Source organism: Myotis yumanensis, unplaced genomic scaffold (genome assembly GCF_028538775.1).
Source record: "Myotis yumanensis isolate MYYU_CA2020_CCGP unplaced genomic scaffold, mMyoYum1.0.hap1 SCAF_16, whole genome shotgun sequence".
NCBI classification, from domain to species: domain Eukaryota; kingdom Metazoa; phylum Chordata; class Mammalia; order Chiroptera; family Vespertilionidae; genus Myotis; species Myotis yumanensis.
Window position 1 is genome coordinate 33038254 of NW_027223767.1, and position 15027 is coordinate 33053280.

Sequence of the window (15027 nt, forward strand, 5' to 3'; positions counted from 1 at the left end):
TTTGGAAGATCAAGGACAAATACCTATAGTCACGAGAATCAATTCGTTCTGGGAAGTCTGAGTGGGCAGGAGAGATGATAGAATCCTCCATGCAAGGGAATGAATGTTGCTATGGAAACCAGGCTACCCTTTAGTGTAAGCCCCAATGCACTTGCCAGGCTGCCTAACCCTGCATATTAACCTTGTGGATCCAGAGAACTGCCGGTATATTAACATTATGGACCCAATCTCTTTTAAAAGGCACTATTCAGATATTGATCTGATGAAACTTTATGACTTTAGAGAAAAGGAAGTTCTCGTCTCCTGGGAGGAGCTGCATTTCGTAGAACCTAAAGGCACTAGAGGTCCACAAACCATAGTTGACTGAGATGACCATACCTGTCACAGTTCTCTGGAGGGCTCCTGAGAAAAAGTAAAAGTGTGTCTTCAGGTTTCTTCTAAGGGTGAGTTTACGGGAGGACTGTGTCTAGGGCAGGGGTGGGCAAACTTTTTGACTCGAGGGCCACAATGGGTTCTTAAACTGGACCGGAGGGCTGGAACAAAAGCATGGATGGAGTGTTTGTGTGAACTAATATAAATTCAAAGTAAACATCCTTACATAAAAGGGTACGGTCTTTTTTTTTTTTTTTAGTTTTATTCATTTCAAACGGGCCGGCTCCGGCCCGCGGGCCATAGTTTGCCCACGGCTGGTCTAGGGCAAGGAATAGGTACAGCAGGGTTTTCTAAGAGAGGGAGAAGACATTCTTTGACCGGAAGCATGACCAGAATAGAGGGATACATTTAGAAATACTTGGGTGAAGGTGGTCTGGGTACACTGTGTGACATTTAAACTCTCTAAACTTAAAGATTTCATGTGAGAATTAGATAATTATCACCGAGTACCTAATACACTCAAAATCGGACCCAGCAAGTTACACAGCAAATACTGATTACCACTAACTACCAGGAGTACTAGAACTAAAATGACTCTGACATTGCAAAGGTATGTAATCCCAGATGCACAAAGACAATAGACAGGCTCACTTACGGTAAAGATTGACGTCTGTCAAGGAAGCTACCGGCCTAGGACATTACTGACCTCCATGACCTGCTTTTAATTAAGAATTTTTATGTTCACACCATCCTGTGTGGTTAATTTTGGTCTCTGAGTTTAGTGCACTCCTCTCCCCTCTGCCCCCATAGCTTGTCAATTGCAGTGTGTCACCCCTTTTCCATTCGCATGTACCATTTGCAGGAGTTTGTAACCTCTTTAGCTAACCAAGTTGCCCTTTAAGGGGCTGAGTGATTGAGAGTTGTAGGACTGTGATCATACTACATTTTTAAAAATATACATTTTTATTGATTTCAGAGAGGGAGAGAGAGATAGAAACATCAAGGATGAGAGAGAATTATCGGCTGCTTCCTGCACGCCCCCTACTGGGGATGAGCCAGCAACCCCGGGCATGTGCCCTTGACCATAATTGAACCCGGGACCCTTAAGTCCGCAGGCCGAAGCTCTATCCACTGAGCCAAACCAGCTAGGGCAGGTCCTATGACATTTGAAGGAAGGTGCAGGTGGCTAGTATTTTCCCCAGCTGTTGAAATCTGTTTAGAGGCAGGGTTGCAGTCTAGCTTCGGATTGAATAGGAAGGCTTCCTTATGCTTACCTTTGGGGTCAGGGTCAGGGTGTTTCCTGCACAGAACATCAGTCCCAGACTAGTTTCCGCTTTTAGCCGCATCCCAGCAACGTTCCTTAAATAGCACTATGAACTTGGCCCCGTCCCCACGTCCCCACAGGGTAGGTCCAAATCCTCCTAGGGCAGCGGTTCTCAACCTGTGGGTCCTGATCCCTTTGGATGTCAAACGACCCTTTCACAGGGGTTGCTTAAGAACATCAGAAAACACATATATAATTACATATTGTTTTTGTGATTAATCACTATGCTTTAATTATGTTCAATTTGTAACAATGAAAATACATCCTGCACATCAGATATTTACTTTACAATTCATAACAGTAGCAAAATTACAGATATGAAGTAGCAACGAAAATAACTTTATGGTTGGGGGTCGCCACAACAGGAGGAACTGTATTAAAGGGTCGTGGCATTAGGAAGGTTGAGAACCTCTGTCCTAGGGTTCTTCAATCCTGGGGATTTTTCCGAGTCTTTGGCAGAATACCCAGTAATCCTTTGGCCCTTCTGATTGGTTGCACACAGCATTGGGGCGGGGTACTGGGCGTGTCTCACAGCGACGCGCTGAGCTGTCACTGGTCGGTGAACCCGGTATTTACAAAGCTTCGCGACTCGGCTCCGGTCGCAAAGGGCGGGCCTCCTTCAGCCAGGATCTTAGTGTCCCTGGCATTGGCCAGACATGTCGTCAATCACGGAAGTTCGGGCTCATTGGTACGAAAGTTTCAACAGGTCCCGTCCCCGCTCCACTCACCCACCGCCTACCTGAGCGCAGCGGACATTCCGAAAGCCGCGGTGAGGGTGGCCGTGACCAGTGAGGGCGGCCGAGTCGCGGGCGGGGGAGAAGGGACCACAGCACGCAAGGCCGCCTCCTGTTTCCACGCCGCCTGCGGGAGGGAGGGACCTAGAGGGCAGCGCGCGGCCTGCGCTCAGGGCGGGGGCTCCGGCCCCTCTCCGTCCTCCGCAGCGCGGGGCTGCGGGGCTCCGAGAGCCCTGGCGCGGCTGTGGCCGGGCCCTAAGCTTTCCCGGCGGCCGTCGGGTGGAGAGGCAGCGGCTTGGTGGCTGGGCAGAAAGGGCATTCGTAGGCCTTCCCGGGGGGAGCGGGGGCACCTCGTGCCCTGTTGGGCCATTCGTTCTTGTGGTTGTGAATGTGCCAGAGAGGCACTGGGGTCGCCACCGCCTTCCTCCCGAGGTCTGGGCGCCTCTGGAAGAGGAGTAGGAAGAGACAAGGAGAAGCGGGAGGGGGAACCTAGGAGGTGTGCCAGGGGTGGTTGGGAGAGGAGATGGAGCCTCCCAGGATACTTAGAGGTACCTTCCTTCTCACAGCAAGCTGCTTATGTTTTTTCTTAACTGAGATTTTGTTGTTGTTGTGAGAAACAAAGACAAATCTCTATTTTGTCGCCCAACAGGATTTCAAGTGCTGCGACGCCCTGGACTTTCATGTACTTCCTATGTGGACCTTCTATGAAGGATTGGAGCATGCATTCTTTGGCTGTAGCAGCCTGTACCCCATTTTTATACAGGATAAGTGCTGTGCTCCTTTTCTCTGGTTGTAGCATAGAATGGCCTGTGCCGGACATCATCCAGGACGTTAAGCTACTGTAGGAAGCCTTTGCTTTCAGGTAGGACCTCTGGAACAGGGTGACCTCCCCTCTGAGGTCGCTGAGGGCAGGATGCATGGGAGATTGGCTGTCCTGGTTGCCTCTTCCCAGGAGTAAAGCTTTCCTTTGGTTAGGAAAGTCATGCAGAATAAGGATGTTTGGTGTGTGTGTGTGTGTGTGTGTGTGTGTGTGTGTTTTTCTGATTGAAGAATCTTTGTTCCCTTCCAGGAGCTTGGTTAGAGGCATGAACACAGTACTAGTTTCAAGTTTTTAATTAGAATCTCAAGCTCACACTACTAATAGGCTGATTTGTTAAAAGACTGTAAGTTTCTGCAAAACCAGTCTGTCTTTACTATTGCCTTCCTGTATAGAATCTATCCTGTATTCTACTGAAAAATAAAACATTGAACATTTTTGATGTTCGAAGTCAGTATAGTGATGACCTTTTTGGAGGATAATGACTGGAAGGGGGTACAAAGAGTTCTAGGTCACTGGCAATCATCTCTTTTGATCTGGTTCATGACATTTCATTAAACTGTACAGTTATCATGAATGTTTATATCTGTATGTAAATTATATTCCAATAAATAGTTTTAAAGATTGATGGAGAATAAGGTGATAGTCAATATTGGATGCTATGGTATGGCCTCAACTCAGTTAATTTCACTGATTCCAGGGCGGTTTCCCAATGCTGTAGGTATTTCTGCACCACTGAAAAATGTTAGGTTATTTTCTGGGTATTGATATGGTCTGCTAGCCACAGGCAGCTAACTAAATTTCGAAGATATGTTGATATTGAACCTGCCTTAAGCACTTTGCTTCACATGTGTAAAGTAAACTGGTTCTCTAAGTTCTCATTTCAAGAGCGTTTAGATATATTGATTGTAGCACTGCTTCCCGACTTAAGGTGGCTAAAGCCTGCCATCACAGTGGTGGCATTGAGACTGGGCTTCTACCCATCCCACTTAGATGCTGCAGTGGAAAAGATAATTTTTCAGTAAGGTATCAAAAGGCTTAATTGAGTTTGCCTTTGAAAAAAGACATACTACTCCTTATTGACAAAAGTGTACTTAAGATGGTTTAAATTGAATTTAAAAAACAACTAAAAAGCCGGCCCTGGCCAGGTAGCTCAGTTGGTTAGAGCGTCGTCCTGATATGGCAAAACTGCGCATTCCATCTCCAGTTAGGACACATACAAGAATCAACCAATGGATGCACAGCTAAGTGGAATAACAAGTTGATGTCCCCCTGCCACACCCCCACCCCCTGTCTCTGTATTTGTCTCTCTCAAATCAATAAGTTAAATTAAGGAAAATAAACTAAGCAAAATAAACAAATAAGCAGAACAGACTCATAGATACAGAAAGCATTTTGATAGTTGCCAGATGGGAGGGGGGGTTGGGGGAATGGGTGAAAAGGTGAAAAAGGTGAAAGGATTAAGAAGTACAAATGGTTGTTACAGAATAGTTGTGGGTATGTAAAATAGAGTTAGGGGCTATAGTCAACAATATTCTAATAACTATGTATGGGGTCAGATGGTACAAGATTTATTGGGAGGATCACTTAGTAAGTTATATAATGTCTAATCACTGAAACTAATATAATATAATATTGCATGTCAACTGTCATTGAAAAATGAAAAATGATTTTAAAAAGTTTTACTAGGACCCACCGTTAATAGAGACTTATATTTTATGCATGCTTGCATATCTCTGCAAAGATATTTGACTTGCCTTTCTTTTCACCCAGGTAACCAAATTCAATTACCATGGGGAATGTTTTTGAAAAACTGTTTGAAAGTCTGTTTGGGAAAAAGGAGGTGCGGATTCTTATGTTGGGTTTGGATGGAGTAGGAAAAACCACCATGTTGTATAAATTGAAGCTGGGAAGGGTTGTGGCTACCGTCCCTACAGTAGGTATGTTAACAACCTGTGGCCACACCAAGTTACAATTTAGTCTGTTAAACTCTTAACATGCTGCTTATATTACTGAATATTTCTTTTCGAAAATCTTGTTTGTCCCAAGAATGTACACTTTTTGATGCCAAAACCAGGTAATATATACTTAACAAATTGCTCTCCAATTCCTAGATTTACAGGGGAGTCATACAAACACATTTAGATTAAGCAAATTTATCCTTAGCTGCTAGGCAAAAAAGTAAAAGATAATAATGACTAAACAGTGAGGGCAGTTACGCCCTCCGTTCCTCTCAGTTAGGATGTGTCCCAGCCTCGGCCTGAGAGGGAAGCTGAAAATCTGCTGTTCCCTCCTCAGCCAGTCTTCCTTCCAGCTGGCCGTCCTCAGTGGAAGCATCTTTCCACTCCAAGTACCTCCTAGTGTTTAAAGATGCAGTGTGATTATTTTTTCTTCACTCTGGTTGGAGCCAACTACTTGAGCTGGTGTCCAACTGAAGAATCTGATTTGTTCCAAAGCTGTAGACCAGCCTTCCTATGAACCAGCACTGTGTCTTATGGGCTATTTAAGGGTTTTGCAAAGGCGGTTTTGATAGAACTTCATCTTTGCCTGGAGAACTGCCTCTAGATCCAAATTCCTGGGTGAGAAAGGCTCTAAGAGGGAGGGAGGAAAGTTTCTACACTGTGTGGCGGAAAGTGGAAGTCAGTCCCATTAATGGCTTCTGTTTGCTCTCAAGTACACTGTTAAGATCTTTTTGCTGCGGGAAAGGGGGAAGTGGGAGGGGGGAGGTTGGAGAGAGTCGGGAAGGTTTTGAGACACCTTCATGCTGAATGGGAGAGCAAGCTGACTAACATTCTGTTTTGTAAGTTATAAATCTTTGACTAGCAAGCTGCTTTGTAAATTAAAAGTCCAAATGTTAAAGCTGGCCAAATGTCAGTTCAAATTATTTGGAATTGTTCCACCAGCAAGAGTCATCATTAAAATTTGTCTCCATCGTTTCAATTTAGGTTTCAATGTGGAGACGGTGGAATATAACAATATCAGCCTCACCATATGGGATGTCAATAGCCATTGTAAACACAGACCTATGTGGAGACATTATTTCAAGGACACCAAAGGTAAGGGTTATCCAGTCCACAGCCTTGGAGCCGTTTATATTAAATGTATCTAAAGATGCATGCTTGAACCCAGCTGGTGTGGCTCAGTGGTTGAGTGTCAACCTATGAACCAGGAGGTCACGGTTCGATTCCTGGTCAGGGCACATGCCCGGGTTGTGGGCTGGATCCCCAGTGTTGGGCGTGCAGGAGGCAATCGATCAATGATCCCCTCTCATCACTGATGTTTCTATCTCTCTCTCCCTCTCCCTTCGTCTCTGAAATCAATAACAATATATATTTCTTAAAAAGACACATGCTTGAAGCCCTTGGTGGTGCTCTGCTTTATTTGGACTGTCAGTCGTCCCTTCTCTTCTGATGGCTCACTTATGCTTACTGGGGAGATTTCTTTTTGAGAAATGGTCCCTGCATTCCTCGAAAAAGTACTTGGGCTTTAATGCCCAATATAGGAAACTCCTTTTAATCAAGTAATGGTTAGAAAATGGTTATCCTGATGAATTTCATAGGTGCCCTTGGATGAGGTACCGGTTTTTGAAGAATTTGAATTCACTAAACATTTTTAAACCTAGTGAGAATATCTAAAAATCATGCCTCTGGAGAGAAAGAGATGAACAGAGAGGGCTGAATCCCCAAATCCCAAATTCCAGCCTCTTGTGTGGTCACAGTCCCTCCCTGCTGTCCTATACTAGTATTCTACAAGTACATGTATAGGCATGAATATCCCAGATTGTTACTGTATTTCCTTATCATTGGTTTCTTAAAGATGGGGCTATATCATACATAATGCATAAAATGGTCTATTAGTTCTCACATGAAAAGATTTTTCTTTGATTGCAGGTAATTTTAACTTGTTAAATGGCAGTGTACTTATATGGTTCAGAATTCAAAAAGAAATAAAAGTCTATAATAAAAAGTCATCAGCTCATCACTGTCCCTTAACCATCCAGTTCCCTTCCTGTAGGCAACAATTTTTATTTTTTGTATATCTGCCCAAAGGTATTTTATGCAGTATAATTATGCTATAATTACATATTCCTCCCCCATTTACAAAACAAATTACAGTATGCTACTCATGTGTCAATTTACCTTTTCTAGATTCTTTTAGTGCAAAAGTGTAGTCAGTCTGATGCGAGGTTCTTTGTTTCTCAGATAAAGATCCCTATAAAAATAGAATATGAAAAGGGTACCTAATATTTATAAACCTTTATTTTTATTAGGAATGGCAAAGAGATATTAGTACTATGCCGGCTTCCCCCTTGTCTGTTTTGCATTAGAAACTAATGATTCTAAGGATCTCTTCAAATTTCTGGATAACCTGGTTTGCTTAGTGATGATCACAGTCCAGAACTGCTGGCAGCATTCATATTTTGGGGGGGAGTTTTGAATGTTTTGCACTTTTAAAATCTGATGTGCTATAACAGACAAGGATACGTGCAAGCCCCAAACCTTCAGCAGCTGTCAAGCTGTCTCCCGGAGTGGGCTGGTCCAGAGCGGCTGGCCCGGCAGCTGTTGGAGGGGGTGGCAGGACTGGGAAGCATGGAGGGATGGGTCAGAGCGCCAGCACTGGCTTTCCCTCCTAGATATAGTCATGAAACCTCATAGAAGGAACCTAGAGGACATCTCATCTCACTACCCTCTCCTTCCCAGCAGGGTCCCTTTTGCAGTGTCCCCACAAGTTGTGGCTTAAGCTGGGCATGAATACCTCCAGTCACAGGAGGGCCTCCTCAGTAGCTCATTGCTTCAGTTCTGTTGACTCGTTATCATGTTGACTTACTGTAGATTTTACCCACTGACCTTCCATCTACTATATAAAACAAGTTAAATCTCTCTTTATGCCATAGCCCTTTAAATATCTGAAGACAGCGATCAGCAGTCCCCGCAATGAGTCTTTTCTCCAGGTAAAATATCACCAGTTATAGCAGTTATTTTTCAGATGACATGGTATCTGATTCCTTTTCCATCCTAGTCATTCTCCTAACCCCTCCAGTTTGCCTGTGCTTTAGGATGTGGGGTCCAGCACTGACCACAACATTCCCAGGATATTCTGACCGACATACAATAGAGTGGGCTTTTTATCACCCATGTCCTAAAAACTAAGCTACCTTCACTGCTGTTGACACAGCTGAGGATCAAATTTGTTCTTTTGGCAACCACATTCTTGTCTGAGAGAGGGCTTACTGTCACCTGAACCCCATGTGGTCATTACCGTTATTGCCACATGGACTGCTGCTAAGAAAGTCTCCCCGATCCTGTATTTGGATGGTGTGTTGGATTCCTCGTGGGCACCGCCTTTGGGAGATCCTTGTACCACCTCTTTCCCCAGCCAATGTGGCAGTCACCAGGTCAACGATATTTGCTCAGATACAGTGTGGCAGCACCTTTCTTCAACCTGTCTCTGGCTTCCTGGGATTTTTCTGGGATGCCGCAAAGACTTCTGACACCAGCTATCTGGAGTTGTGCCAAACTTCATGGGTCACGTGCACAAGGCTCCTTTACTTCAGGCACCAGCTGCAAGTTTGGGGTTCCCACTACCCCCTCAGGTGCATCGGAATGACTTCCAGGACACAGGAAAGGGCTATACTTACCATTACAGTTTTATTACAAGGACACAAATGAACCGAAGGGAGAGATCCCGGTGGTACCAACACACAGCTTCCATTGTTCTCTCCCTGCTCACATGTGTGGTTTCACTAAAAGCAATCAGACGGAAGGATACAGGGTGGGGCAAAAGTAGGTTTACAGTTGTGAGAACATAAAACACAGTGTTAATAAAACTATTGGTGTGTGTGTGTGTTTTGGGCGGGGGGGGGGGGGGGGGGTTGTTGTTAATCCTCACCCGAGGATATTTTTCCATTGATTTCTAGGAAGAGTGGAAGAGAGAGGGAAAGACAGAGAGAAATATCGATGTGAGAGAAACACATTGATTGGTTGCCTCCTGTATGAGCCCTAACCAGGGCCCAGGCTGGGGCAGAGCCTGCAACTAAGGTACGTGCCCTTGATCGGAATCAAACCCGGGACCCTTTGATCTGCAGGCCGACGCTCTATCCACTGAGCAAAACTAGCTAGGGCTAATAAAGCTATTGTAATAATCATAATCTGCATGTTTTTTTCCCACACAAGCCACTGCAAACCTACTTATGCCCCACCCTGTATATAATCCTGAGAGTTAGGAATGCATTACCCTTCCGGCACATTGATGTGTGATATATGCAGAGTATTGCCAAACCAGGGAAACTTACCTGAATGTTGATATCCAGAATTTTACTGGAACTTTATTATGTAGGTTTGATGCAGAAATGAAGTGATTAAAAATGAGTGATTGCCCTAGCTAGTGTGGCTCAGTTGGTTGAGCGTCGTCCTGTGCACCAAGAGGTTGCAGGTTCGATTCTCAGTCAGGGCACATGCCCGGGTTGTGGGCTCAATCCCCAGTACGGGGAATGCAGGAGCCAGTCAACCAATGTTTCTCTTCTCTCTCACATTGATATTTCCATCTCTTTCCCTTCCTCTCTTTCTAAAATAAACAAAAAAACGTATTTTTTAAAAATGAGAGATTAAAAACCTTTTCTTTGTATATTTCTCTGTATATTTTGTATAATCTGGTGAAGGGCTATGATGCTTCTGAAAAAGATAGGTTAGTTGGTGTACAGTACACTTCCTAACTCTCGGGATTATAGATTCTTCCATAGGATTGCTTTCCGTGAAAACACACATGTGAGCAGGGAGAAGCTGTAAGGAGATATAAACAGCTGCCATTTCCGGGTTCAGATGACTAACATGCTGGTGATTTCTCTCCAGGTGTGATTTTTGTGGTCGATAGTAACGACAGAGAACGGATCAGTGAGGCCCAAGAAGAACTAACCAGATTGTTAACGGAGGATGAGCTCATGGGTGCAGTCTTGTTGGTGTTTGCAAATAAACAGGTATGTTGTTGGCTTTCTGAATACTGGAACTGGAATTTACTGCTAGTTGATCACTTAAAAATAATAGATATTTAAATTAGATGTCTGCCTCTCTCTCTCCAGTCCCTACCATAACCTCTCCCTCCACCTCCTTTATAGCATATGTCTTATATTCATTCATTCATCCACTCAACAAATATTCATTGAGCATCAAAGTTCCAGTCATTGTTTTAGGGATTGGCGATAATATCAGTGAACAAGACAGACAAAAGTCTCTGTGTTGATGGAGTTTACATCCCAGCGGGAGGAGAGTCAGTGAGTACACAGTGTGTGATGTGTCTGGGGGACGTGTTGTGGAGGAAGGTAACGCAGAGAAGGTGCAGAATGGATATGGGGAGGGGCCAGGATGCCTCTCTGATAAGATGACATCTGAGCAGAGACCTGAAGTCCAGCAGGAAGGGCGCTCCAGGGTTCCAGGAACAGCAAGGCAGCCAGGGACACTGGAGCAGAGTTGGGGGTGGACAAGGGAGGGAATGATTAGATCTCATGGGGCTCTCACTGAGGAGGAGAGGTAATATAAGCTGTAAAAGAGTGGGAGGAGGGCCCGGTGTAGAACAGGACTTGAAGCTGAACTAAGTATGGGAAAGAAGGTGGAATCATGTGGAATGTACCAGCCTGAGATAACGACAGTTACCTTTGGGTATGTTTCCTCCCAGTCTCTCCTCTATGAATATATTCATTTTAAAATTGAAATCGTACTGTTTTGACAGTGTTGCATACTGTTTTGTCACTTCAGATTTATCAAAAGCATTTTCTCTTGTCATTCATCTCTTTGTAAACATGATTTTAAAGGGCAAATAGGTCATCATTTACTCAACCGGGACCTTACTGTTAGGTTCGATGTCAGTCCAGAATTTCACTAGTGAACATAGTGGACTTTCAAAAAAAAAAAAAAAAAAAGAACTGATTTATTGTTTTAATTATAAGAGCAGAATATGTTCATGATATAAGTATGCAAAGAGTTCAGAATATCAAGTGAAGTGAAATACTTAGCCCCACTCCTCAGGGTAAAACATTGTTACATTCCTTACCTCTTTCCAGAGGTAGAACTTTCTATGCCTATATAACAGTGATGGCAAACCTTTTGAGCTCGGCGTGTCAGTATTTTGAAAAACCCTAATTTAACTCTGGTGCCGTGTCACATATAGAAATTTTTTGATATTTGCAACCATAGTAAAACAAAGATGTATATTTTTGATATTTATTTTATATATTTAAATGCCATTTAACAAAGAAAAATCAACCAAAAAAATGAGTTCACTTGTCATAGGTTCGCCATCACTGCTATATAAGCAGTTAAATTATTATATTCACATTGAAATTGTGGAGATCATAGTCTGCATTCTGTTTGGCAACCTGCCTTTTTCAGTTAGCATATCTTTGACCAACCTTCCATATCAATACAACGGATCTACCTTGTTCTTTAGTGCTAATTTATTCAAATTTAGTTTGAGCTTGCCATGTGCCAGGCACAGTTCTATGCACTTGGTATACATCAGAGAAAGAGATAGAGTCCTGCCTTTGTGAAGCTTACATCCTAGTTAGGGGAGATGGATAAGAAAAACCATACTAAGTAAGTAAGTGTTATAATATAGTAACATGTGCTGAGTGTTGTATTTAAAAAGACTAAGCAGGACTGTTTGGAGAAGTCATGGGGGCTCAGGTCATGAAGGCCTTATAGACCATCAGAAGGACTCTGATCCCCAGAGAGAGTGAGCTGTTGCAGGATTCTGATAGAAGAATGACTTGATCTGATTTTAATTGACTGTTAAGAATAGACTTGAGGGGAGCAAGGAGACCAATAAGGAAGTTATGTAAGTAATCCAAGTGAGAAATGATGGTGGTGGGGTTAGGGCAGGGGTAGGCAAACTTTTTGACTCGAGGGCCACAATGGGTTCTTAAACTGGACCGAAGGGCTGGAACAAAAGCATGGATGGAGTGTTTGTGTGAACTAATATAAATTCAAAGTAAACATCATTACATAAAAGGGTACGGTCTTTTTTTTTTTTAGTTTTATTCATTTCAAATGGGCCGGATCCGGCCCGCGGGCCGTAGTTTGCCCACGGCTGGGTTAGGGTGTAGCTGTGAAGGTGAGGTGAGAAATGGTCAGACGCTGAATATATTTAGATGATAGAGTCTGTAGGATTTCCTAATGTGGAGTTGTGAGAGTGAGAGAGAGAAAAAAAATTAAGGATGATTTGAAGGTTTTGGGCCTGAGCAGCTGGAAGGCTAGAGTTGCCATCAGCTGAGATAAGTCTGTGGGTTGGGGCAGGTTTGGGGAGAAGAGCATGATATATATATTTTTAAGAGCATGGTATTTCATGATATGAACGCAACATTATAAACTGACTTTTGAATATTCTCTTTCAAGGATGTTCCCAATGCTATGAGCACAGCAGAAATAACAGACAAGCTTGGCTTACAGTCCGTCCGCCGGAGAAACTGGCACATGCAGGCTACCAGCGCCACCAGTGGAGACGGGCTTTACAAAGGCCTGGACTGGCTCTCCAACCAGCTTAAGAACCAGAAGTGACTGGAAGCAATTCATTCCTGTGCATCATGGCGAAACCAGCTGCTTGTGTGTGTGCAAGGAGCAAGTGTGGATGTGTGGCTGGGCGTGGGGCGGCTTTCTCACACTGTGCCTTGTATCTGCTATAAGAAATCCAGTGTTACATTTTAAGAAAAACCAGCGTTACATTTTGTACACTACCTCCTATTTCAGTAGCCTTGATGATCATCTCTACAGTTGATGGAGGAATCCTGAGGGCTGTTGGGTGCACAGGAGCCAGAGTGACCTTCATGGTAGAAAGGAGAAGGGTTGCTGGCATGAGGACCAAGGTCATTTGTGAAGCCCTGGACCCGGCGTCTCTGCATACCCAGCACCCTGTTAGACTTTAGAGTCTACAAAAAGGAAGGAACTGGCATTCTTTCCCATCCCTGCCAGAGCTAGATGCTCACTATTCAGTGCTTTCAAGCAAAAGGCTCTTGCTTACCACAGGTTTGAAGTTCAGATTGGAACTTTTCCCTTCAGCTGCAGCCTAGCCCAGACTTCCCGGTGTAACGTACTTTATTTCAAGGAGTCAGTGATCTTTTTCACTAGAGTATCCAAACTACATGAACACTAGAGAATTATCCAGTCCTCCCCTTGTGCTAGTTCCTTCCTTGATTTGCTTTTTTTTTTTTTTTTTTTTTGGCCAAAATGGAGACCATTTTGGGTAGTAACCCAGCATGAGGCTAAAGCTCTTTTCTGGGGCCACAGTTGAGTGAAGGGTCTGGAAAAGAAAGCAAGGTGACAGTCATGTTTGTGTCCTTGCATCACCCTCTCAGGTTTCAGGCTCCTGAGGCTGCTGCTCTCGCTTCTCTGCTCTGTGCTGAATGTTCTACGCTCTCAACGCAGGAGGTTATGAATGAATCATCACCATGTACAGTACCTCAATCCAACTTCCGGTTTGGGCTAACACCTGTGAGTTATGAGAGTTTGTGAGAGAATCAAGAGGTTAATTTGGGGGACAATATTCCCCTCAACCCCTGGTATCTATTGCCTCTTTGTTAGTGCAAAATTTCGCCCTTCTGGTAATGGCTGGCCTACACCGCTGTCCATGGTACTGACTCCCTCTTCTGGATGGTGGTAATGTCTTACATGGGAACATGCTTTATGTTGTCAAAATGTTAATGAAAATGGCCTGGAGATGGGCTAGGTTCTCTCAGTAGTCTCGAGCTCTTTTGCTCAGACATCTGTTGGCCAAATTTGTACACGTTTCCACTACTTTACCTTTCAAAGTTCCTTTAAAAAAAAAATCTATTGAGATTACAGGGGTGAATTTTAATAAAGGTGAATTTTAAGAAAAGTAAACCTTGTTTATTGATAACAATGAAGTTGATATTACTGGGGAGAACTTGCATACCATAACAAGTGTAGGTGTAATGTTTTTCTTTAAAATGTTGGCTTTAAAGACTGTTCATTGCAATATTGTCAACTAAGTCCAGTTTTGCTTGTTTAGCCACGGAGTAATTCCTGAGAAATGTTTAGATTCTATGTTTAAATTGGCTAGGACTGTGTCTTACACTTGTGTATTTATGCTTAGTACAGTGTTCTTAGTACAGTGCTAGGCTTCACTGAACACTGTCGATTAAACAATAAAAAGCTTGCTTTGGAAGGAAGAGAAGGCGGCCATGTACTTCTGAATGTCTTGAACTACTTTAAAATCCCTCCTTTTCTTTTTTTTTTCTTTTTTTTTTTTAATATATTTTATTGATTTTTTACAGAGAGGAAGGGAGAGAGAGAGTTAGAAACATCGATGAGAGAGAAACATCGATCAGCTGCCTCCTGCACATCCCCCACTGGGGATGTGCCCGCAACCCAGGTACATGCCCTTGACCGGAATCGAACCTGGGACCTTTCAGTCTGCAGGCCGACGCTCTATCCACTGAGCCAAACCGGTTTCGGCAAATCCCTCCTTTTCTATCTTAGCTGACTTTTTATTGAAAACTCACAGGGCACTTGTACAAAAGACAACCACAGGGGTACTCTCCTGGCCCTGGGCCTTTAGCAGTACTGGTACTTTCATGACAATTCCAACTGCAGTCTTTGTCTTTCAGTGATTTTGGTGAGTTGGGGTAAGTGGGGACACATTAGTACAGTGGCTTTGAGCAGACACTTGGGCCCCTGATAGCCATATTCACATCCCAGAGGTGTCCCTCACTAGCTGCTGGCCTCAGGCCAGTTACTCTCAGTCTCCTTGTCTCTGAGCCTCAGTTTGCTTAACTG

General features: G+C 43.7%; 1 protein-coding gene across 4 annotated transcripts; it reads left to right on the plus strand.

Moving 5' to 3' along the window:
* The first annotated feature begins 2310 nt into the window (after positions 1-2310).
* LOC138994129 (ADP-ribosylation factor 2-like) lies at positions 2311-14422 on the plus strand. 4 transcript variants are annotated; one of them, XM_070393806.1, is made up of 6 exons: positions 2311-2384; positions 3080-3292; positions 5021-5187; positions 6193-6303; positions 10096-10220; positions 12631-14422. In XM_070393806.1, the coding sequence occupies exons 3-6, from the start codon at positions 5040-5042 to the stop codon at positions 12790-12792; spliced, it is 546 nt and encodes a 181-aa protein (XP_070249907.1). In that variant the 5' UTR covers positions 2311-2384; positions 3080-3292; positions 5021-5039; the 3' UTR covers positions 12793-14422. The 4 variants fall into 4 exon arrangements, with proteins under 4 accessions (XP_070249907.1, XP_070249905.1, XP_070249908.1 ...); XM_070393804.1 differs by lacking the exon at positions 2311-2384 and adding an exon at positions 2420-2465; XM_070393807.1 differs by lacking the exons at positions 2311-2384; positions 12631-14422 and adding exons at positions 2420-2465; positions 8142-8198 and having other exon boundaries at positions 10096-10168.
* The last annotated feature ends 605 nt before the right edge of the window (positions 14423-15027 follow it).